Genomic DNA, 27,190 nt, shown 5'->3' with positions numbered 1-27,190 from the left:
ACCCTGCTCAGGAAACCTATGAAATGCATATTTAAAATAAGCACTGGACTTCTTTATATTCACTACGTAGGCACCAACTTTATAAAGAGGGAACTTCTGGTTTCTTCAAGTTCTACTTGAGGAAAGTCACAACCTACCTAATTCTTACGAGAAAGTTCTTAAAATGATTTTCAGTATTTTTTTCTAAAAATATAAAAGTATACTTATGGTTTCCCTTACTTTCTAAAACATCAGTAAGGGCAATATATACAAAAGATGAAACAAATATACTGAAATAATACTGGTTAGAATGTGGAATTACGGGTGAAATATTTTTTTTCCCTTCAATACTGCTTGCTTTAAATTGCTTTTCAAAAATTTTTAAACTGTTTAAAAATATTTCCACGGTGAGATTATATCAAAAAGCAAAAGACCTCTAAATTTACATCAAATTCTCTCAGAAGAACTAATAAGTATGTATTTGTATGTTAATGTTGCATATAAATAGTATATATTTATATATGTTATAAATTATTTCATTTAACTCCCACAAACCAATTATTCCTATTTTTATCATCATTATAACTCCTTCAAGATCAAATAAAAAGTCAGTGGGGAAAAAAAATCAGGACTGAAATCCAGATATGTTTAACAAATACACATACACACTTCCCTCCCACAAACTCAATCTCCAACCACTATATCTGATTGTTATATCAATAAGACTGGACTAGAAAAGGTTCTTTCTAAGACTTAACAATAAATGCATCTTAGAAGATGATTAAAATCAACCTAATGGTAGCAGGTATAAGAATACATAATGAAATAAAGTATATGAAACCACTTTGGTAAATTATGCTTTTAATTTTATAATAGAAATAGAAGAATTTGTAGAGAAAAAAAATCTCAAAGATATCCCAGATTCTCTTACACTCAAATTAAATCCAGAAAGCACCAAATGTTATCCTAAAAAAAACACAAAGTCTATAAAACATTTTATTTTTCTACCTACATCCCAAGGTAGTAACTACAGCTGTAAGATAATATAGTCTATATACAGAACAATCATCAGAAAATTTAAATATATTAGAGTAAAATCAATAATATAAATTTACCTCAAAAAATATTAGCATATTAAACAAATGGCATCATGACATGATCTACTCACTAAGGTTTAAAGCAATGTAAGAATGTAGTTTCTAAATAAATATCTTTCTTCCCACTCAAAGGAAAATGGATTTTAAAATTCTGATTCAATTCAACAAATATTTAGTTCATACTCCATACCAGGCTCTGGGGCCACAGAAATAAATAATGCAAGATTCCTCTCTCCCCGCTCCTCGGCCACAGTAAGACTACTGGGGATGGAGATAGAAAGGAGAGAGCAATGGGACACACAACACCTACACAAGCAATTCTAACCAATATGGAAATCACGATAGTGAAAGTAACAGGATGAACACAGTTCTGTGCAAACACACAAAAAGGAAATGATTATTCAGCCTGGCCCTGTCTTCTGAAACCCAAAGTAATATATCTAACCACTTATTAGAAATATCTACTAGGATCTCAAACTTAACCTGTCTGAAATCAACCTGCTGAACAACGGACCATACTTGATCCTCTTTTTCTACCCATCTTAGGGAATGGCTATACTATTTTCCCAATTAATCAGATCAAAACCTTGAGCTATCCTTTACTCCTTTCACTCACTCATATCCAGACTGTCAGTAAATCCTGTCAGCTGTATGTGACATTTTCAAAATACACCCAAAATTTAATTAATTCTCATCACTATGATCACCAATCTAGTAAATCCAATGCTATCATTACTTCTCTGGTAAGAGCTGCTTCCTAAAAGGTCTCTCTACTTCTGCCCATCACCTAATTAGTTTTGTTAAAATGCAAAGTCAATTATTAACAGTAACATTTCTCAAAGCCCAACAATATTTCCCATTAATCTCTCACTATGAATAAAGGTTAAAGTTCTTACAAAAAAAACAACACTCGCCCATCACTACCTTTGACTTTATTGCCTATACTCTCTTCCTCATCCACCACCTTATACCAAGCAGCAAATAATCTGGAAAGAAAAACAAGAGTAGAGGAAAGGGTGGCAAGCGTTTACTTTGTAAACACTATTATTTCAACAGGAATACCACTTACACAGAGCGAGAAATTTCATTTGAAATTTTATATGAATACCAGCAGTATTTACTTACTGTGGAATGTCAAAACTTATGAGGTATTTTAATCCTTTAAAAAATAAATAGGTAATGAATCTTCCCAGAGAGCTCCATAAAAGCAGACAAAAATATTACATACCATTTCAAGAGTATCATGGGCCTCCTTAGAGCCCACTTATGAAGCCTCATCTAAGAAAACAAAGAAATACCAAAAGAATAGAGCATAGCAATAGAAAGGACTATAGACAGCAAGGGTTAGCTGAAACAAAAGATTGAGAATGCCAAGGTATAGAAGTTACTAGACTTTTGAATGGTATTTTTAAAGTTCCTTTTGTTTTCTCTTGATAGAGCAGATTCCTGGATTACCTACCTCATAAGTAAACACCTGTTTAAACTTAACCTAAACCACAATTCTAGAATCTTATGAAAATACAAAGCTTTTTCTGACTTGGTTGAGTCCTAGGGCATCTTGCCTTACTTTTCTCTCTGCTTCCAGACATCTGAATCCTCAGAAGCTGCATTCCTCCTCTACCTCAATCTGGATTCCAATCTTAACTGCATCACTAGTTTATATGTGTGTGCGCGTGCATGCCTATCAGTCACTCAGTGGTGTGTGTGTGTGTGTGTGTGTGTGTGCTAGTCAATGTTAGCATTTGTAAGTATGTGTGTGTATATATATGTATGTATATATGTATGTATGTGTGTGTATGTGTGTGTATATATATGTGTGTATGTGTGTATCTCAAAAGGAAGAATTCCTCACCAATAAGTTTTACACACCAACCCTATTACTCATACAAAGGATCACTGGAATGTTAAACTCCTTGAATTTCACCGTTCACGGAGTTAGTACTATTTCCACACTACAAGCAGCAATGGTAACACTGACCATCAAGCTCACTTGAGTTATGGACAACTTTATGTTAATTGAGATTATCATGATTATTTAGTTTACCAGACTTTAAGTTTTTGGCTCCTGTTTTAAAGGCTCAAAATTTCATTTCATTGTCACATGCATCTGGGCATGCTCAGTTGTGTCCAACTATTCACAATCCCGTGGACTGTAGCCCACCAGGTTCCTCTGTCCATGGAACTCTCCAGGTGAGAATATTGTGAAGTAGGCTGCCATGTCCTCCTCCAAGGGATCTTCCTGACCCAGGGATCAAACCTGCATCTCTCTTGTGGCTCCTGCATTGGCAGGCAGATTCTTCACCACTGAGCCATCTGGGAAGCAGCATGGGCCTAAGGAAAGCCTGACCCAGCATTTAGAAAGTCTAGGGGGGAGAAAAAAATCACTGAAACAGATACAAAATGGCTCTAAGTTAAAATCCCTCCATTTGGCACAGTGGATAGAGAAGCCTGGTGGACTACAAATCCATGAGGAAGCAAGAGCTGGACATGACTGAGCAAACACACACACCCACATACAGACATATTGATAGATAAATCTCTAAATTTCCTATGGTAGAAATATTTGCTCAAAAATATATTCACAAAGTACTTTTATTACACTTCTATAAACCAGTCCTCAAACAGAAGTATGGATACTGGGCAATTTTCATTGTAGATCTTGGTTAATCTATAATAAATCCTCAGAAGCTATGAGAGATTAATCCTTTAAAGATTTCATCTGGCATATATCCCATGCCTATAAGTCATTCTTACTTATTTACAATGACTTACTTTAAGCCATTGTTTTCTTATAGTTTCTAAAGCAAAAGAAGTAAATACTGAAACAACTCTTTTCCTTTCCCTGAAGTACTTTTTTAAAGGGACTGTAGGGATAAGGATCTTGACTAACAAGAGTCTGCTGAAATCCTCCCCTTAATTCATAAAACCAAGATATTACCAAAAAAAAAAAATGTCGATCTTTATCACTATATGCTGTAAGTATTTTACTTCAAGGATCTCTGACCCGAAAAGTCAGATTTTAATTGTAAATGTCTCTGCTTATACCAAGTTCTGTTAGGACATCTGCCTATCATTTGAATCTTCTCATTTTCCATTCTCAAATATCATAGGTTACAAAAAAAGAAAATCTTTCTCTTTTGTTACACATGTACTTTAACCTATTTTATATAGGCCACATTCCATAATAAGCAACACAGAAAGCATTATGAAAATTCCTTCTGCTCCTTGATAAGGAAAACTTTACATGTAAAAGTAAACCACATTATTTTCATATTTAAGAAAAATAGCATTTTGTCTAGGAGATAAAAGTAGCTTTCCAAACAAACACTCTTTTTTAGTATTTTCTTAGCAATTGTTAAAGGAGGACCTAATAATATTTTCATTGTGACTGAGAAAAAAAAGGAATGGCATTAAAATTCCACTGTATGTTCAAAAGAGGAGAAAAGCTACTATAGACAATCTAAACACAAAATTTTACCTCTTTTTTCATATAAACAACTTTTTTGGATTAAAAAAAATCAACTTATATGTAGATCTGGTTCTCTGAGAAATAAGCATATGCATTATTTATTGAACTCTCAGGTAGGAAAAAAAGATGCTTAAGACTACAGCTGAGTCAAACCTATTTCTGTGGGAAGGAAGGGGTTTGGGAAGAGAAGCTAAGACTAGGAAAGCAATTTCCTATGCCTCAAAATGAACCTTTTCCAAAGAGACCCTAATAATACTAAACAAACTCACAGGTTACTCTACAAATTTAGCAGTGGATTTTAAATAAAATATTATAATTTCTCCTTTTACTTATAAAACATGTGTGATAATGGTAATGCCTAGATCATTATTATCTGCACTGTAATAATTTTTTTAAATTATGAATCAAAGACTATTCCTGGAGAACTACTGTCAGCATAACACAATACCAATAAAACAGAGTTTCTATTACAAGCAAAATGTTATTTGGGTGAATATTGGCATTTTATGTGGTAAAGATTTTTTAAAAACCAAATAAAATAAAACTATACAGAATTCTTGGTATTATTTGCTTCTCAAGATGGTAATTTGAAGCCAATTATAATTTTAGCATTAACCTCTAAATATAACAGTGTTTAAGCTGTTCTAGGCTGTAGAAACCTAGGGAAAATTTGTATTATCAAGTTACAGAAAATTAAAAAGGCAAGAAAGATTAACTAAAACAAATTATTTATACACCTATGGACAGTGCTTAGCAATCAATGGATCTACCAACATTAGGCTACCTAATTTTGTATCCTTTGCCTCTGAAAATATACCTTAATTTCTCTTTTACTACAACAATTCCCATAATATGGCATTAAAATATAAATGTACTAAAAATCAAGAAATATTCCAACTAACTGTGAAATCAAGCACATATAAAACTATACACACACACACACACAAAGGTCTGCACAATACATTTCTTCTAGGTTTTCTAATTTCATCTGTGCAGCAGCCTCCCCAGGCTGATGTGCCATTGCCTGGTTTTGGTTATATCTGAAGCTAATGCCTATTTTCTTTGCTCCTTGGTTATGGCCAATAACATGTAACCTCTGCAAGGAATGGAAAGAAGTATATATATGCCTGAGTATCTGATATTTAATAATGTATCATTTTTAAAAAATCTCCTTTCGATTCCAAGTAGTCCTTACCTGTCTGGACATCAATAACCATCTGATGACCTCCCCTCATTCCTGGCCGGTTATCTTCTCCATCACCTGAAGTAGAAACAATATATTTTTTAAAATAAGTAACAACTGTATATCCAAAGTAACTTCATTCATAAGTCTGTAATGAATAGTGAAAATAACACACACTTATTCCTTCAATATTAAGAATAAGAGGACTCATAGAAGAAATAATATTACTTATAATTAAATTTATAATAATTATCTTGCTCTTTTTTTCTAATTGCTTTTAGGGTCTTAATGCACTGGAAGCTACTTTCAACCAATGCCATTAAGCAGCAAAGACATAGGATATTCCACAAAAACATAAAATCTCTAAACTAGTGGAGTGACAAAGTAAAGGTGCAAAACAATTACAGAATTAGACTGCAGGTCTTATAACTCTAGGCATGGTTTATTAGCAAAATGAGCAGTTCTATTTTTATTATAAAAAAATTTATTCTTATTTATTTGGCTGTACTGGGTCTTAGTTGCAGCATGTGGGGTTCTAGTTCCCTGACCAGGGATCAAACTCAGGACCCCTACATTAGGAACACATAGTCCTAGCCACTGGACCACCAGGGAAGTCCCTAATGAGCAGTTTTAAAGTTCATTAAACTAGCTACTGATAACTACGATGTTATCAAGTTTTACATTAATGATAATCTCCTCACTGTATTAATTTCATTTTCCAATATTTCAGAAATCAGTTTCCACATAATCCACCACTTTGAGTAGTACTGTGTGACAAAATGTGAGACTTGCTTTCTTTTGACTCTTATTTACACATCACAGAGCTTAATAGGCAGGTTTAAATATAATCAGTGAAGGGATTTCCCTGCTGGTCCAGTGGTTAAGAATTCGCCTTTCAATGCAGGGGACATGGGTTCAAAACTGGTTGGGAAAAGGTCCCACATGCTGCAGGGCAAGTAAGACGGGGCACTAACTACAGAGAAACCAAGCACTGCAACGAAAGATCCCTCATTCCACAGCAAAGATCTGCGTGACACAACTAGGACCTGATGCAGCCAAATAAATAAAAACAATGAGTGAAAATTTTAAACTTCAGTAGGAGAAAACTATTATTCCACTTTAATCTTACTTTATATCAGAGCCTACATAAATGAAGATAAGATTTCATTTCCATGGTTCAACAGCTACAAGATTCTAATGCCTTACTTGATGTAAACTTGAAAACCTGAATTTTTCTTTGCAACTCTCCCATTAATTGAAATGTATTACGTTAGCTAATAACTTTCCCTGAATCAGCCTTCTTCTATGTAAAATAGGGACCACCTAAGTTTTTACTGATTTCACGGGGGTACAATGAAAAAGACCGAAATGTCAGTTCTTATATATTATACATAAGATGCAAAACTGAAGCTATATTCAAGCACTAATCAATCAGAAGTTTCCTGCAAATGCTTTCTCCTTCTTAATAGATAGGTTTAGATTCTGCAGCTCATTACTGTAGAAGTTTTACCCTTTTCTTCCTTCTTCTCTCCAATCAGTAAAGTCAGTATTACCACTTTCAGGAACAGATTAAGAAAACACTGAAATAAATTTATTGTCAGTATGCTTGCATTTTATATATTTAATCCGTTAGCTTTCAGATATAAAGCTATAATCTGTTTGCTACCACATGCAAACATGTGGTAGCATGTTTGAAGAAACATGCTTTCTTCATCTTTGAAGAAAATTACCTTGTATGTGACTGATAAAATAGGAAAATGATGCCAATGTAACTCAGAACTTATGGAGGTTCATAAGCAATTTTCTCCAGTATACTGATATTTAACACTATCTGGGAGAGCTTTCTCACAAACAAAATGAAGGCTTTGACAATGTATGAAGACCAGAGGAAGAAAGCTGAACATCCACAGACCTGCCTTCCTTTACCACAAGTAGCTCATTTAAGAACTGCTACACTTTCCATTATGTTAACCATCTGACAAAGCAGTGAGTGCCGATGGAGGAGTGACAAAAACTCCTCCCATATGAAAAGACAGATTAATGAAGAACATCACACCCAAGGTCAGATTTTAAGTTTTGATAAAAATAGTCTTCATTAGCATCAAATGTCCTCTAGTGTCTACAGCTCGAAGAGAGAAGTATGAGACCTGAGGTTTAAAGCTCCAAAATCACTGTGATGCTTAATATAAACGCCTATATTTAACTGTTGTTGTTCAGTCACGTCAGACTCTTTACATACTAGCATTCATTCTTTTTAGAATTACTACACTAGTAATTTTTATTAGTATCTGGCTATTAAGTTCCATAGATTTAGAATGGTATGTCCCATTTCTACCTCTCTCCTAAGTCCTACTAGCTTTAGTGAGCAATTTTGCAGAATTTAAGGTTTTCGAGGGACACGTTTGGCATCATAATACCATAACCTATAATTTTACAGAGACTCTATATAAAAGCAGTTTGTGCTGTTATTCTCTATAAATAATGCCCAACCTTCTGTTATAGCCATAAAACAAAAAAATTTAAAAGAAAAAGTGAATGTAATAAAATACCTCTGCCATCTTGCTGAGGAACCTTTGTCTTTTTTTAAGCACCTGATTTTCAGTAGTAGGGTACAGCGAAACGTGAATACAAATGAACTGGAACATTAAAGCAAAAGCACCCACAACCTAGAAGGTCAGACTTACCTTTGGTGCTTTTGGGAATAATCTGACTCCATCGTGGCTTATATTCCTGCTGACTGATATACTGGTTAAACAAGCCATCTGCAAATATTAAAGGAGAGAGAATTACATCTTAATAGCTTACACTTTTTATTACAGCAAAAAAGACCAAAATGTGGAAGCCTACATTAAAGAAAATCACTAATATGACACTAAAACAACAGCACATTTTCATAAAATGTCACTTTAGTTTTTATGCTACCTCAAATATAAATAGCAAAATATAAGTTGACACGACCATGTACACGCATTTTTTCAGTGGCAGCTATTAAACTTACTAAGTTCTCCCCATTTTTGTACTATTATACCAAAAAACTAGAAAAGGAAATGGGAGCTCCAACAACTTTGGACTAGGCCCTTGTATCGTCGGGAAAAAACAAAACTAGTCCTTTAAAGTGAAAATACCATTTTTACAGTTTAAGTATAAAATTGTATAGACATAAAAGTACCAGTAACTGTAATAGTATATTTATTGAATACTAAACATTAGAATCTGTGCAATCTGATCTGATCTAATTCTAAAATCAACTTTATGAATTACACATTATCATCTTCATTTTATAGATGTGGAAATGCATACTCAAGAGTCATCAATGAATTTAACCCAAATAACAGAGCTCTTAAGTAGTCGGGCAGGGACTCATGTTTCACTATGCTTTACTTTCTTCATTTAATAAATTCTAAATCTCGTTCTTAACAGGAGATTTTACAGAATAGTGACTAGTTATACTAGCTACTATGATGGTCTATACTAGGTACTATGATGGAGACTGAACTCCCCACATACATCCATTCTACTAGAAATTATTATCAAGTCCTAATCCTGTGCCCTTCAACAAAGATTAGTTTAAGAATGGTATGAACCAATCTCTGGCTACTGAATCATGAGGATCTCCTGGCGGGTGGGGAGGGTTGCTTTCAGTTCACTTCAGTTCAGTCGCTCAGTCATGTCCGACTCTTTGCGACCCCATGAATCGCAGCACGCCAGGCCTCCCTGTCCTTCACCAACTCCCAGAGTTCACTCAGACGCATGTCCATCGAGTCCGTGATGCCATCCAGCCATCTCATCTTCTCTCGTCCCCTTCTCCTCCTGCCCCCAATCCCTCCCAGCATCAGAGTCGTTTCAAATGAGTCAACTCTTCGCATGAGGTGCCAAAGTACTGGAGTTTCAGCTTTAGCATCATTCCTTCCAAAGAAATCCCAGGGCTGATCTCCTTCAGAATGGACTGGCTGGATCTCCTTGCAGTCTAAGGGACTCTCAAGTGTCTTCTCCAACACCACAGTTCAAAAGCATCAATTCTTCAGCGCTCAACCTTCTTCACAGTCCAACTCTCACATCCATACATGACTACTGGTAAAACCACAGCCTTGACTAGACGGACCTTAGTCAGCAAAGTAATGTCTCTGCTTTTCAATATACTATCTAGGCTGGTCATAACTTTTCTCCCAAGGAGTAAGCGTCTTTTAATTTCATGGCTGCAATCACCATCTGCAGTGATTTTGGAGCCCCTAAAAATAAAGTCTGACACTGTTTCTACTGTTTCCCCATCTATTTCCCATGGAGTGATGGGACCAGATGCCATGATCTTCATTTTCTGAATGTTGAGCTTCAAACCAACTTTTTCACTCTCCACTTTCACTTTCAACAAGAGGCTTTTTAGTTCCTCTTCACTTTCTGCCATAAGGGTAGTGTCATCTGCATATCTGAGGTGATTGATATTTCTCCCGGCAATCTTGATTCCAGCTTGTGGTTCTTCCAGTCCAGCGTTTTTCATGATGTACTCTGCATATAAGTTATATAAGCAGGGTGACAATGTACAGCCTTGACGCACTCCTTTTCCTATTTGGAACCAGTCTGTTGTTCCATGTCCAGTTCTAACTGTTGCTTCCTGACCTGCATATAGGTTTCTCAAGAGGCAGGTTAGGTGGTCTGTCTTCCCATCTCTTTCAGAATTTTCCACAGTTTATTGTGATCCACACAGTCAAAGGCTTTGGCATAGTCAAGAAAGCAGAAATAGATGTTTTTCTGGAACTCTCTTGCTTTTTCCACGATCCAATGGATGTTGGCAATTTGATCTCTGGTTCCTCTGCCTTTTCTAAAACCAGCTTAAACATCTGTAAGTTCACGGTTCACGTATTGCTGAAGCCTGGCTTGGAGAATTTTAAGCATTACTTTGCTAGAGTGTGAGATGCGTGCAATTGTGCAGTAGTTTGAGCATTCTTTGGCATTGCCTTTCTTTGGGATTGGAATGAAAACTGACCTTTTCCAGTCCTGTGGCCACTGCTGAGTTTTCCAAATTTGCTGGCATATTGAGTGCAACACTTTCACAGCATCATCTATCAGGATTTGAAACAGCTCAACTGGAATTCCATCACCTCCACTAGCTTTGTTCGTAGTGATGCTTTCTAAGGCCCACTTGACTTCACATTCCAGGATGTCTGGCTCTAGGTGAGTGATCACACCATCGTGATTATCTGGGTCATGAAGATCTTTTTTGTACAGTTCTTCTGTGTATTCTTGCCACCTCTTCTTAATATCTTCTGATTCTGTTAGGTTTGCTTTAGGGAAATATTTTCTTACTTTTAAATGAATATACAGAGAAGGAAGAAAAATCTACTTTTGTTTCCCTGGAAATGTTTATATCAACATGCAAATGTACATAACTGCTACATTCAAGAATGAAATCAACTTCTGTAATGATGACAGGACAGAGAGAGAGAAAGAAACTGGATCACTGAATCCACTAACCATGAAATCTACCTTACCTCTGGACTTCTTGTTATATGATAAAACAACATTCCCTTACTTTTCAAACTAGGGTTTTCTTTTACATGAGCTCAAACAGATTATAATTTACAGTTACTTTTACTGTAAATTTTGTCATTTGTCTCTGATTTCAATCTGAATAAAGGATTTCCTTTTGCTTCATTTAGCCACTGAAAGCAAATACTTTTGCAAAGAACTTATAAGTAAAACTGTTCTCCCTGACTTGTATACTTGCCAAAGACTGTGTAATTTACAGAACCTCCCTAATGTCTTTTTTTTTCTGGGCAATTATGAAGCTCAATTGCTACCACACCCTTCAGCTTTCAAGTCCTTTCACATGGCTTTGAGAAGAAAAGCTTATCTCATAAACTCAACTACTTTCTTTTTCTTTGCTTGTGGACTTTAAAAAATTATTGCAAAAAGTAAGCTCTCTCCTTCTTAAATTAGCACTCATAAATTAGCATTTATATTTTAAATGTTAAAGTAAGGGGAACAAATAGACTTACAGCATGTTTTATTGAGTGTTTCTATCAATATTATCTACTCCCATAGGTTTTCATGACAATTCTTGCCCCATTCAGTCTATTCTGGCCAATAGTATTTTCCCATTACAAGAGTGGGAAATCTTTTTTAATCCAGACAAAATGTTGTTGCGCTCCTACTAACAATAATGATAAGATGACAATAAACATAATAATTACAAATTTAGAAATAAAACAGTACATTTTAGTTCATTTTGTGAAAGGCACATAAAAGTTAAATGATCCTTCTTACAAACTGTAAACAGGACAAGATAAAATTATTTAAGATAAATAATGATTTTAAAATATTCTACATAATGGCTAACTGCAGAGCAGAGAGAGGAAAAAGTAAAAGATGAAACTATACAGAGATAACAGAAAACTGAGGGAGATAAGAAAACGGCAGAAAAATACAAAGCAACAATAGAGACAATTAGAAAAGTAATACACTTTGTATTTTTTTGCATGTTAGTCACTCAGTGGTGGCCAACTCTTTGTGACCCCATGGGCTGTAGTCCACCAGGCTCCTCTGTCCATGGAATTCTCCCAGCATGAATACTGGAGTGGCTTGCCATGCCCTCCTCCAGGGGATCCTCAAGAACCAGGGAATGAACCTGGGTCTCCTGCATTGCAGGCAGATTCTTTACCATCTGAGCCACCAGTGAAGCCCAAGCCAACAGAGGAGACATAAGAGATGCAAGTTCGATCCCTGGGTCAAGAAGACCCCTGAAGGAGAGCATAGCAACCCACTCTAGTATTCTTGCCTGGAGAATCCCATGGACAGAGGAGACTGGCAGGCTACAGTCCACAGGGCCGCACACTGTCACATAAGACTGAAGCAACATAGCATGCAATTGTCCTACTGCCTAAGTCTCCGACAGTAATTTATTACAGGACTTTTGATAAGTCAATTAAGTTCCTCATCTATAAAACTGGTGTTTAAGAGTTGGATAGAGCCTGAGGTTCCTTCCAAATTCTGCCATTCTAGGATTCCATCACTGTTAGAACCAATATATTTATTTACTTCAACTGTGTGTGTCTGGCTGATTCCACCTTATGTTCACCTTAGAAAAGTTTCCATCTCCTCTTTTTCCTTAAAGTCTTCTGTGACTATTCTGAAAAAGAAATCACAATCCACTGGGGGAAATTCTTCTAAGATCTCCTAAGGTAGTGATCATAGGAACATAATCAGATGACGCACTTCCTGATCTTTAAAGTCATTCTGAACACTGGAGGTAAAATTCTGTTTCTTCAACCAATCCTTCTATCCTCACTCTTAACTAACCTGCAAAGCTTACAAATAATTTATCCATCAAGCGCGTCACAATTTCTCTTCTATCAAACACAACCGTCTTATGAAAATAGTCAGGAATTTTTCAAAGTAAAAAAAGCAATTCTCAAAACATTATGTAATTTTTGTAAAATCAATTTGTAAATACCACACACAGAAAAACACACAGTGACATACATCAAAAACTTAAAAGTGACTTTCTTTGGTTGGCAGGAGTAGAATAATTTTGATTTTTGCCTTTGCATTTATTTGTCTCCCCCCTCTTTTTTTTTTTCACATTGAGCGCTATTACTATCAGAAGAAAAGCCACAAAACAACTAGATACAGGATTTTTTCCCATAACGTAGGGAGAATTTTGCAACATACTATTGTTACCAATATAAACCATTATCACATATACTTTGTTACCCCTGAAATATCTCTTCTTCAAGGCTCACTAGACATATTCAGTTTCCATAAGCAGTGCTTTGTACATTGACATTAGCTTGTTTTAACAAGGACAAAGAGACCTAAGCATGCACAAAGGATTTATACTCAGGCATGCAGAGGAACTTACTTCCAAAATTTAAATATTAAGTACTCCAAACTTAAAATTAGAAATTATGATGATTTTACTATAGATACAGTTAACCTTCTTTTGAATAATGACACTTAAGAGTATAACATCAGAGATGTTCAGTATATAATAAATGCTTAGAATGGAAAAAAGAGCAAGACGTGGAGGGACTTTCCTAGCCACATGGTTGACATTTCCTTTGAGTCATCTTATTGTTACTAAGTTCCTTACATTTCAACAAACTGTTCATAAAACTCCTACTTCCAATGAAGTCAATTTCTAGTACATAATGGCTCCCTGATAAGTCACACCATCTTGCAAAGTAGTCAAGCAAATATTTAAAAAACATTGTTTGGGGAACTTATTAATTTGCCTCCCTCTATCTCAAATAAATCCCTTTTCTCTTCACTAGTCTAAAGGTCACACAGTTCTCTTTGGTATCTCTTATTCGTTCTTCAGTTCAGTTCAGTCGCTCAGTTGTGTCCAACTATTTGCGACCCCATGAATCGCAGCACACCACGCCTCTCTGTCCACCACCAACTCCTGGGGTTCACCCATACTCACGTCCATCGAGTCAGTGATGCCATCCAGCCATCTCATCCTCTCTCGTCCCCTTCTCCTCCTGCCCCCAATCCCTCCCAGCATCAGAGTCTTTTCCAATGAGTCAGTTCTTCGCATGAGGTGGCCAAAGTACTGGAGTTTCAGCTTTAGCATCATTCCTTCCAAAGAAATCCCAGGGCTGATCTCCTTCAGAATGGACTAGTTGGATCTCCTTGCAGTCCAAGGGACTCTCAAGAGTCTTCTCCAACACCACAGTTCAAAAGCATCAATTCTTCGGCACTCAGCCTTCTTCACAGTTCAACTCTCACATCCATACATGACTACTGGAAAAACCAGAGCCTTGACTATCAGAAAATTTGAAGAAAGTTACTTCAATATAGAATTATCAAACCTGGAAGCAAATCTTTAAAAAGATCTTACCAAGGAAGAGTTGACTTTTATTGCATACTTACTGTGTGCAAGACACCAGAAAGGTTAACCCATTTACTCCTTAAAATAAATCTATGCAATGGCTATTACTAATTATTGCAAAGTTTAGAAAATCAAAGTTCAGAGAAATTAGTAAGCTATTTCTGCTTTATTGACTATGCCAAAGCCTTTGACTGTGTGGATCACAATAAACTGTGGAAAATACTGAAAGAGATGGGAATACCAGACCACCTGACCTGCCTCTTGAGAAATCTGTATGCAGGTCAGGAAGTAACAGTTAGAACTGGACATGGAACAACAGACTGGTTCCAAATAGGAAAAGGAGTGTGTCAAGGCTGTACATTGTCACCCTGCTTATGTAATTTCTATGCAGAGTACATCATGATAAATGCAGGACTGGAAGAACCACAAGCTGGAATCAAGATTGCCAGGAGAAATATCAATCACCTCAGATATGCAGAGGACACCACCCTTATGGCAGAAAGTGAAGAGGAACCAAAAAGCCTCTTGATGAAAGTGAAAGAGGAGAGTGAAAAAGTTGGCTTAAAGCTCAACATTCAGAAAATGAAGATCATGGCATCCGGTCCCTTCACTCCATGGGAAATAGATGGGGAAACAGTGTCAGACTTTATTTTTTGGGGCTCCAAAATCACTGCAGATGGTGATTGCAGCCATGAAATTAAAAGACGCTTACTCCTTAGAAGAAAAGTTATGACCAACCTACATAGCATATTCAAAAGCAGAGACATTACTTTGCTGACTAAGGTCCGTCTAGTCAAGGCTATGGTTTTTCCAGTAGTCATGTATGGATGTGAGAGTTGGACTGTGAAGAAGGCTGAGCACCAAAGAATTGATGCTTTTGAACTGTGGTGTTGGAGAAGACTCTTGAGAGTCCCTTGGACTGCAAGGAGATCCAACCAGTCCATTCTAAAGAAGATCAACCCTGGGATTTCTTTGGAAGGAATGATGCTAAAGCTGAAACTCCAGTACTTTGGCCACCTCACGCGAAGAACTGACTCATTGGAGAAGACTTTGATGCTGGGAGGGATTGGGGGCAGGAGGAGAAGGGGACGAGAGAGGATGAGATGGCTGGATGGCATCACTGACTCGATGGACGTTGAGTCTGAGTGAACTCCGGGAGTTGGTGATGGACAGGGAGGCCTGGCGTGCTACGATTTATGGGGTCGCAAAGAGTCGGACACGACTAAGTGACTGAACTGAACTGAACTGAAAGACTCTAACGAAAAAGGTATAAAGCCCAATTCCAAAGTCTAAAGTATTTTCAACTCTTTATAGAGAGCATGTAAATAAAAATAAACACACACATATAACTAACACAAATAATAGTTTTTAAATTATACTCTCAGATTAAACATTGTAGTAAAAGACACAACAATGTACCTATTCAATAACACTTTAAAAAAGGCGAGAGTCTGGGAAACAAAACTCACACACAATATTAAATATTCTAATAAAAGTGGGATAGAACAGTTGAAATATGTCACATTAATTACAATTTAAAGGAAAAAATGTAATCTCACTGTTAAATAAATGACCTATTGGACACTGAAGCTCAAGTTTAACTTCTTATGTTTCATTTTCTCTCTGCAACACTGGTTTGCCACTACTCCAGATCACTTTCTTATCTGAAGTATTCATGTCAGTTGGAAGTTGTTCCAGAAAACAAATGGCTAGTTTGATAAGCTAACTATTCTACCAAAAACTAAAACTAAAACCAAACCAAACCAAGCCAAAACACAACACCTCTTTTGGAGATACCATAAGACATAAAAGCTATAAACATAATTCCAGCTCTCTCATACCTCTCCACACTCAGCTCTAAATTCTTGTACTTTCATTTTGTAATATTAAACTATATCATGACTGAAAATTTTAAAATTACTTAAATGTTGCATTTTGCAGAGAAACATGATAAATTAAAGATTACCCTCATTTAATCTATTAGAATACATATTATTGCCTACTGAGAGAGAAACTGGGTTATCGTTAAATAGTCCAGATTAGATCTGAAGCAAATTATATTTAGTAGCTAATTTCAATGAAATAAAATGCTTAAGAATCTTCTTTCATGTCCTCAAAAAGAATAGTAATATAAAGTTTATTAATATACTGTTTTCTTGGTGAACAGCCATTTCAAACCCATAGGAGACATGCTGCTGCTGCTGAGTCGCTTCAGTTGTGTCTGACTCTGTGCGACACCGTAGACGGCAGCCCACCAGGCTCCGCTGCACCTGGGATTCTCCAGGCAAGAACACTGGAACGGGTTGCCATTTCCTTCCCCAATGCATGAAAGTGAAACGTGAAAGTGAAGTCACTCAGTCGTGTTCGACTCTTTGCGACCCCATGGACGGCAGCCCACCAGGCTCCTCCATCCATGGGATTTTCCAGGCAAGAGTACTGGAGTGGGGTGCTATTGCCTTCTCCAGGAGACACGCTAAAGAACCTTTATTTTTTAATAGGATAAGTTAAAATTTTCAAAATTAAACAGTCATAAGCTTGAAATACTTGAGGTGATCAATAAAAATGCTATAAACATTATTAAAGCAGGGTAAAGATGGGACTTCCCCGGCCATCCAGTAATTAAGACATCACTCTTCCACTATGGGAGGTATACATTTGATCCCTGTTCAGGGAACTAAATGGCAATCCACTTCAGTGTTCTTGCCTGGAGAATCCCAGGGACGGGGGAGTCTGGTAGGCTGCCATCTATGGGGTCGCACAGAGTCAGACACAACTGAAGTAACTTAGTAGCAGCAGCAGCAGCAAGGAACTAAGATCCCGCATTAAAAAATAGAAAAAAACAAAAAGGCAGGGTAAAGATGTTTTCAAAATATATTGCTTTCAGTTCCTTGTTTTAATGTTAAAGAACTCCTTTCAAGATCTAATAACAAATGAAAAGTTTACACCTCTGCTGCCCAAATAATTTCCCTATGTTTACAAAATTTCTAATTCTATAAAGGTCTTGCTTAGTTAATAAGCCTTTCGTCTGGTATATTTACTTGTATATATTCTAAATGACTGAACACAAACAACTGAGCTTTCTACTGAAACAATGACATTCTCATCTACAAAACTATGAAAACAACTGTTATATTATTTTAAAAGTTCCCAAACAAAAAAAGTACAGCATTTAAACGGCTAAGAACTATTCAAGCTTAAAAGATTATTTTCATATTTTAAGAAGTCAGGCAGTTGCTAATATTCCTATATGTCTATTTTTGACAAAAACCTAAACCAGGAAATCAGAAGGGTCTGCCAAGAATAAACTATCAAAAAGAACTGAAATTATGACTTCGGAGAAATCACACTAAGATCTAGTTGCTAACAATTCTCAAACTATTGACAGTCTCCCAGCCCAATACCATCTCATTTTTTCTGTATGATTACGACTATAATAAACACATTTCATAAAGTCTTAACCAGGCACAAGCTGATTCTGTCTCTAAGAATGAATACTCTTTTAAAAAGGACATGGTTGAAAAAAAAAAGCAACTTAGGAAGGAAATTTTAATCAAAAGGAAAATACTATGGTCAAACTTCATCCAAGATTAAAAAAAGAAGTACTGAATACAGTATTAGGGCCTACATTCAAACTTTTATCAAACTGATTTTTTACCAACACAGAAATTTTTTTATAAGATTAAAAACTCACTTATAAGTACAGCATAAAAAAGTTTTTGATAGTTCAAGAAGAATAATGGATGGGTAAAACAGATTTTTTTTAAAATTATCCATTTCAGCAGTTTGATCAAATTCTGACAAGAGAAATACATAACTTATAAAAATTTACATTACAACAATAAATACGGGGGAAACTAAACCAGTAAATATTTACCTGGATGGCAAAGCATAGTGGTAAAGTGAACAGACTTAAAATTAAGCCCTGCCACTTACTAAGTACACTGTCTTAGGCAAATTACTTAATCAATGTCAGCTATTAAATTGAAATAACAATACTTGCCTAGAAAGTAGGTATGATAATTAAATAAATTAATTCATATATAGTATTTATTATGTATTAAAAAGAAGAGACAACAATTTGTCAACAAAGGTCTGTATATTCAAAGCTATGATTTTTCCAGTAGTCATGTATGGATGTGTGAGCTGGACCATAAAGAAGGCTGAGTGCCAAAGAACTGATGCTTTTGAACTATGGTTTGGAGAAGACTCTAGAAGTCCCTCAGACTGCAAGGAGATCAAACCAGTCAATCATAAAGGAAATCAACGCTGAATATTCATTGGAAAGACTGAGGTTGAAGCTGAAGCTCCAATACTTTGGCCACCTGATGTGAAGAGCCCACTCATTAGAAAACATCCTGATGCTGGTAAAGACAAAAGGCGGGAGGAGAAGGGGATGACAGAGGACGAGATGGTTGGATGTCATCACCAACTCAATGGACACGGGTTTGAGCAAGCTCCAGGAGATGGTGAGGGACAGGGAAGCCTGGGGTGCTGTAGTCCATGGGGATGCCAAGAATTGGACACGACTGAGCGACTGACTCAACAACATAGTATTTATTACAGTAGATAGCATGTTTGCCTTTGATATAATAATGATATATAATAATATAAAAATGATATAATATTTGGAACTGTATATGGAAGAAAACTAGTAATTTTTTATATACAAAATAAGAAAAATGGCATAAAGGCAAACAGAAATTAAGAGATGGAGGAGCAACTGAAGTGCAGGAATAATTCTGGAAAAGTAGCTTGAAAGAGCTGGCCTTGAGGAATGAGCTGGAAGCAAATGGTGATAAAAAGGTGAAGTAATCAGGGATGGCAAATACAGCACAAACAAAAGTACAAAGGCCCCGATGGTTCAGATGGTAAATAATGTGCCAGCAATGCAGGAGACTCAGGTTCAATCCCTGGGTCAGGAAGATCCTCTGGAGAAGGGAACAGATAGCCACGCCAGTATTCTTAACCTGGAGAATTTCATGGACAGAGAAGCCTGGTGGGCTGTACAGTCCATGGAATGGCAAAGAGTTGAACATGACTGAGCAAATAACACACACAAATAGCTGATTCAATCTGCTGTACAGCAGAAACTAACACAACACCGTAAAGCAACTATACACTAATGAAAACTAATTTTAAGAAAAAGACATGAATGAACAGGAGTTAGGGAAACAAGTCATGTTTCCGGAAGCAGTCTGGTGGAAAAAAAAGAGAGAGAGAGATTTTGCATTAGGAGTACTGTTGAGAAGAAACAATGTCCCAAGAGAAAAGCAACACCATAAGAAAAAATCTTTCTGTTCTAGAACACAGTCCTACGAGCCTATTTAAAACAGGAAAAGTTTATTTCTTTCAAAGATTACTAAATGCCAAAAACAAGCAATTAAAGATTTTTATGAAGATATAAAAAAGAAAAGGAAGAAAAAGTTTTGAAGTGGCAAAAAGAAATCTGATTCAACATTAAAACGTAGTCATGTAATAGATGAAAATGGCCAAATACTTTTCCATGAAGATAAAAAAGTAAGAAACTCTCTTATACAATATTAGCACAGTTAGAAATACAAACAGAAAACAGAGATAAAAGATAAGGTTTGAGAACAAAGGTAAATAAAACATGAACGTCAGAGTCGAAGGAATAAAGGAAAAGAAGAATACATAACAGAAATGAAGATCAAAGTAAGAAAGAAAACATTAACAATATAGTAATGGAAATGAGATAAAGATATTAGAGAAGCTTAAAAAATTAAACATAAATGTGCAATTAAAATGAGAAAATGAAAGAAATGAAAAATACACAGGCAATGTACCTTTAACTTGAAAGAAAACCAAAATACATAATAGTTAACAGGGTCACCACACTGGAGTTGCCCTATTTACATAATTATAAAATAACCTAAAACAAAGGTATAGCTAATATACTTGTATATTTAAACAGCCATAGGAAAAAAGACAGACTGCAAAGCCAATAGCTGAAACTGCCAATAATGAAAACTGATAACAGTGAAATGATACCCAAAATGTACTTGAAGAAAATAACTGTCAATCTAGAATTCCATGTAAGTTAAATGTTAGTCACTCAGTCATGTCTGACTCTTTGGGACCCCACGGACCACAACCCGCCAGGCTTCTCTGTCCACGGAATTTCCCAGGCAAGCATACTGGAGTGGGTTGCCATTTTCTCTAGAATTCTATACCCTGTAAAATATCTTTCGAGAAAAGAGGCAAATTTTCAAGCAAACAAAAACTGAGTTAATCTTCATTAGAAGAAATTCTAAAGGATGTGCTTAAGGCAGAAGGAATATGATCTTAGATATAAAATCAAAGATTCAAATTGCAATGCACAGCAAAAAAATCTGTAAAATTTGATAAAATTAATGGATACTATAAAATCAAGATTAGTAATGTCTTCTAGGATCTCTGAATATAGGACGAAAATAAGGAACAATAGCATATGAGCTGGAATGTAAGTAGATGGGAGTTGAAAGTCTATTACATTCTTGTACTGATAAATTTTGTTAAGTATTTATATTTGTAGTCATTTACAGACTCACCATAAAAGAATATAAACAGGCTGCACTACTTCCAAATAAATAAAGAAAAAATAGAAAGGTTAAAATTAAAAAAAAAAAAATAAGAGATAAGAACCAAAGAGAAGAAATAAAGGACATGACAAAATTTTTCAGTAAAATGGTAGGATTAAACTCATATATTTACCAGTAATTCGATCAAGTAAGTAAATTAATGTTCAAATCAAAATAAGACAGATTTTTTTTTTTTAAACAACCAACTAAATTTACAGGCAATACATCTCTGAAAAAAGGATACAGAAAGCTTGAAATTAAAACATGGAGATAGATATGTTATGTAAACACTAACCAAATAAAGGCAGTTATATTAATGTAAGACAATCTATACCTCAAGGTAAAAACATTACTAGAGATAAAAATATACTTTAATACAAAAGCTTTCATCCAAAATTAAAAAATTAAAAATTTGTATACATCTAGTAATATAGCTTCAAAATATACCAAGCAAAAGCTGACAGAATTATATGAAGAGAGAATTTCATAATCATAGTTGGAAGCGTTAACACGTTTTCTTAGTAATTAAGAGAATCAGATGGAAACTTTACTAGGAAGGCAGACTTACACAGCATGATCAGCAGACTAGACTAGCTGGACTGCGATGAAGCACCGCACCAGCAACTAAAGACTGGATTCCGTCCAAGTGCACATAGTATGTTTATAAAAATTGAAAAAGGAGGCAACATGGTAAGTCTTTTCAAATTCTGAAGAACTGGAATGTGCAAAATATACTTTGACCACTATGCATTTAGTTAGACAGAAGTAATAAAGAAAAGAGCCAGAAAACCTTTATGTATTTGGAAATTAAAAACTATATTTCTTACATAACTATGACTCACAAAAGAGCAGTATCATTTCCTAATGAAATTAATGAACTGGATAAAAATTAAAACAGTTCATAGCACAATTAAAAAATAAGAAGAGGGAAATTTATGTCCTTAAATGCATATAACAGGAAAATAACAAAGTCTGAAAATTAAAAAGCTAAGTATCCATCTCAGTAAATTATAAAAAGCATATTAATCTCAAAGAGAAAAAGAAGACAATATTAAACACAGAGTATAAGTCAAGGACATAAAAGTTAACATAAAGAATCAACAAACCAGAAGTTGGTTCTCTCAAAAGATAAACTTATGGTAAAAGTAATGAATTGGGGAGGGAGAAATAATTCATAAATAATAAATATTAACATAGTTTAAGAAATCCGACAAACATTAAACAGATAATGGGGGGTATCAGGTACAGTTTCATGCTAGTAAGTTTGAAATTTTAGGTGATCTTATTAAACCTCAATCAACCAATCAAATGACTCTGCATAGTCCTATAAAGTTTAAAGAAATTGAACTGGTAACCTAAAACTATTCCTGCAAGTAAATCTCAAGCACAGATAGTTCAATGGTAAATTCAACCAAGCATCTGAGAAAGAAATAATTCACATCTTACATTTATTCAGAAAACAGGAAGAAAAGGTTAAATCCTAAACATTTTATGTGAATTAGTCTAATAGGTATTAGTCTAATTAGGTATGTCATGAAAGCATAAATATGTAGATTCTACCCTATCCCTATTTATATAGGGCATAAGCCTATAAAATATAGGAGATCAAACAAGTCAATCCTAAAGGAAATCAGTCCTGAATGTTCATTAGAAGAACTGATGCTGAAGCTGAAGCTCCAATACTTTGGCCACCTGGTGCAAAAAGCAAACTCACAGGAAACGATCCTGATGCTGGGAAAGGCTGAAGGCAGGAAGAGAAGGCGGGGGACAACACAGGATGAGATGATTGGATGGCATCACCGACTCAATGGACATGAGTTTGAGCAAGCTCCGGGAGTTGTGAAGGAAGGGGAAGCCTGGCATGCTGCAGTCCATGGTGTTGCAAAGAGTCGGTCACGACTGAGTGACTGAACAACAAAAAAGGAAGTTTCTAGGCAAACAGGAAGTCTATTAAAGAAATGAATATAGCCCAACATTTTCTTAAAATACAGACTATACTTGAAGAAGAGCATACTAATACATCAAATACACTAAAAGTAGTTTTTATTTCCTCTACCATAAGAAGTCTGAAAAATGCTTTGGATTCCCTAGACTTTCTTATGATCAGGCAGAAACGTCTTACCCTTCTCTACTATGTTTTTAATGGAGCACAAGCCAAAAAACTTTGCAGTGTTTACTTCCTTATTTGTCCAACAAATCATCATCAGTGAAGTCAGCAGCAAACTGAATAACCCTGGAAGGAATGTTTATTAACTAAACACTGTTCCAGGCCAGTGAAGTGTAAAAAAAGTATGACTTGGCTTTAAGTCTCAAGCATAGTTACTACCAATTTCCCTAAACTTGGTTCCTTCCTAGAGTCAGAAGGATAAGTTAACTATCTGCAATAGCAGAGTTACACATGATTTTAACTTCTCTTAAATGAGTCTATTGCTAAACAGGCAGTTCTAAAACCTGTTTTTAGCTAATTACATAAAATTGCTGGTGGGTCTGTTGTTTACCTTAACAAAATATTAAATGCCATAAAAAGACTTAGAACATAAAGTTACTTGTGCCTTCATCTACAAAGTTAAAAAAATATAAACTCATTCTCAGAAATGGTATACATACATATATATATACACACACATATATACTTTCATTAGTAGCATTTTGATTATAAGAGATTATTATATATGTTCTATTTGTATATAGTCCAAAGTATATTCTATTTAAACACAGTAATCATTTATTTGAAAGTATCATCATCAATTAGATAAACAGTAACAATGCCTAAGGTTGAGAGGCAGGTTTGTTGTTATTACACAGTGAAGCTGGGAGCAATTCATTTTAACTTAACTTTAAATTTATAAACTCAAAGGCGGCACTGGTTCTGTTTCTCTAACTGTAAAATATTCAACCAAATCCTAAAGGAAATCAGTCCTGAATATTCACTGGAAGGACTGATGCTGAAGCTGAAGCTCCAATACTTTGGCCACCTGATGTGAAGAGCTGACTCACTGGAAAAGACCCTGATGGCTGGGAAAGACTCAAGGTGGGAGAAGAAGGGGATGACAGAGATGGTTGGATGGCATCACCAACTCAATGGACATGAGTTTGAGCAAGCTCCGGGAGCTGGTGATACACAGGGAAGCTTGGCGTGCTGCAGTCCATGGGGTTACAAAGAGTCGGACACAACTGTGTGACTGAACAAGAACAACAACTCTGATAAGTGAGTGCCTAATAATAATGAAAGATAGTGATAAGATTAAAATATATGAAAAGAGGACCAGGAAAGTTTATTATTCTTTGTTTCTATTAAAGCAATAGGATTTCTATATAACTTTTTGCATCATTTCACAAGTTTCATACTGAGCATTAAGCTTTTTCACTCACAGTGCTTCTGACTCCAAATGTGTGGGTTTTCTCCTTACACCAACCATTTCTCCAATTCTCTGATTCCAACTTGATATCCAACAGAGATTCAACTCAATTCTGACAGTATCTCCCTGGAGTTAGTGTCAGATCTCATAAGTTAAAGGACTTAGTCTGACAAGACTATCCTCGCTTCAAATTCTAATCGTAAATTCCATTCCACTGGTACTTGTGACCTACCAGCTGTAAATTGGGGTTTCCCACAGCACCCTTCAGAGTCAATGAGTCTAGAGTAATTACATAATTTAGGAAAGTACTTTAGTTACTATCACTGGTTTATAATAAAGGATTCAAATCTGAAACAGCCAAATGGAAGAAAACTGTAGGGCAAGGTACGAGGGTAGAGGGTGTGTGTGTGTGACTGGAAGTGTGTGTAGCTTCGTGTGTGTTTGACTGGAAGTGTGTGCAGCTTCATGTGTGTGTGTGACTGGAAGTGTGTGTGTTTGTGTACCTTCCATACCCTTCATGCCACGCTCCCTAGCACCTCAATGTGTTCATCAAACTAAAGTAGTCTGAACCCCACTGTTCTGGGCTTTGGGGGAGATACCATCAGGTGGGCATGACTGATTAAAACATGGTTTTAGGTGACTGAACACCATAGTTGACTCTGCTTCACTCCCCAGAGATCAGGGATGGGGCTGAATCACATGGTTTGATCTTGATGGAGATCTGAAGTTACCTAGGGACTTCAGCACCAGTCATCTCAGCATACAGAAGACACATCACTCTGCAGATCCCAAGGGTTTTAGGAGTTGTGTGCCAGGAAACAGAAAAGACCAAATACTTATTTTTCATTATAACACAAGCATCTACTCTGTACTCTGTTACTATGACAGTTAAATTTTTTAAAAGCATTAAGACAGAGTTCCTTAAATAACAAAACACAAGACCTTAAATATTTAATTGGTATCATCCTCCAAAACAATTACCTTGGGAGATTATATTGTTAGGGGAAACACACACCCTGGTCAGGCAGCATAGTAACCATCTGCATGAGTTATTTTACAACAGGAGGTCGTAGTAAAGAACATGGAATTAATAAGCTACCTACCACTCTTTCCTGGAAGAGTTTGGGAAAGGTCAAAAGGAGACCGTGTGTCCCACCATCTCCCAGATTTCTCACTGGCATCTATCTTGGCTGAGCAATGCATGTGGCCCCAGGAAGGACTCTGAGTTGAAATGATTGGCCAGAGACAACCCAGAAACTAATCCCATCACAATAAAACCTGAGCCTGCGAGCCACATGGCAGAGCGGTTCTCCTGGGTTCCCTTATCCTACTGCTCTCTGCCTGGGCGCCCCTTCCCAATAAAGTCTCTTGCTCTGTTGGCACATGTGTCTCCTGGGATAGTTCATTTTCCAGTGTTAAACAAGAGCCCACTCTCAGGCCCTGGAAGGGGTTCTCCTTTCTACAACAATATTATGCTCTAACATTCACATTTCTTTCAGAATCAGATCACAGGCTAGCCAAGAAAGTTAGCAATTATGTAGCATTCACATTACACAGACAATGTTTCTAATACAAATCTCTTCATTATCAACTATATCATTATTAACTGTATACTAATAAAATTTTTTGGCTTATCCAAGCACTCCCCACCCCCAAATTGTATGTGTGTATATATCAGGCGCTCAGTGGTGCCCAACTCTTTGCGACCCCATGGACTGTAGTCTGCCAGGCTCTTCTGAACATGGAATTCTCCAGGCAAGAATACTGGAGTGGGTTGTCATTTCCTCCTCCAGGATATCTTCCTGACCCAGAGATTGAACCTGGGTCTCCTGTGCTGGCAGACAGATTCTTAACCATCTGAGCCACCAGGGAAGCCCCAAATTACACTATTTAAAAAATGACAACTTATTATCAACAAAAATATGTAAAGGAATAGGTTACTGGTACTGATGGTAACATTAAAAGAATTTTTCTAAGTCGCTCAGTGCTAGTCAATGTTAGCATCTGTAAGTACATGGTTTTCCAAGATGAAAACTTAAATTTAGATACGTGAGTTCAAGTATGTTATTTGCTTATTTTTCAAGTTTCATTATCACGTTATGGACCTGTCTTAAAGAAAGTAAGTCCCTAACTCAAGGAACTAAATCTTTAGAGTAAAAAGATGGGGGAGGAGAAGGAAAAAAGAAAAGAAAACTAAGAACTGACATAAACTTATATATTCTTTAAAAAAAAAAAATCCTGTTTCTTGTATATACTTAAAAATCGCCCTAATAACCAATCTAAGTTACGTATTTATGACATACCATTTACAGCTTTTTCAATCAATTCTTCACAGGCATCAAAATCACCCTTCAATACCAATTTATCATGCAGATCTGTTAACATTGGATGTTCCAGGGCAATCTTAGTTTTCTTTTGCAGTGATTCAAAGGCTTCTGTATAGTTATGTTGTCTAAAGTGTTTTAGGCAAAGACGAATAGCTTCCTGTTCACGGTACTACTGGAACACAAGAGAAGGTATGAAAAAAAGAGATCTGGTTAGTTATTACTTTAGGAAATAAGAAGTGACAATTACTAACCTAAAGTGAGCATTTTAAACATTAACTAAACATACTAAGCATAACTTAGCGTTGTACTAACCCTATTCATTAGTATCATTACTAATTCTACTATTAAATGGCAAAGCTGAAGCTTAGTCA

General features: G+C 35.9%; 1 protein-coding gene across 6 annotated transcripts in view; it reads right to left on the bottom strand.

The window, feature by feature from the left end:
• MKLN1 (muskelin 1) overlaps positions 1-27,190 on the bottom strand; it is a 377,726-nt gene that overhangs the window by 86,698 nt on the left and 263,838 nt on the right. For all 6 annotated transcript variants that reach the window (XM_069588394.1, XM_069588395.1, XM_069588398.1 and 3 more), the window contains 3 exons: positions 26,796-26,988; positions 8,413-8,490; positions 5,741-5,806 (listed from right to left, as the gene is read on the bottom strand). In XM_069588394.1, the coding sequence (XP_069444495.1) occupies positions 5,741-5,806; positions 8,413-8,490; positions 26,796-26,988 (337 nt within the window). The remainder of the gene's footprint in view (positions 1-5,740; positions 5,807-8,412; positions 8,491-26,795; positions 26,989-27,190) is intronic.

Source organism: Ovis canadensis, chromosome 4, assembly GCF_042477335.2.
Source record: "Ovis canadensis isolate MfBH-ARS-UI-01 breed Bighorn chromosome 4, ARS-UI_OviCan_v2, whole genome shotgun sequence".
In the NCBI taxonomy this organism is placed as follows: Eukaryota; Metazoa; Chordata; class Mammalia; order Artiodactyla; family Bovidae; genus Ovis; species Ovis canadensis.
This window is presented reverse-complemented; position numbering and strand designations above follow the sequence as displayed.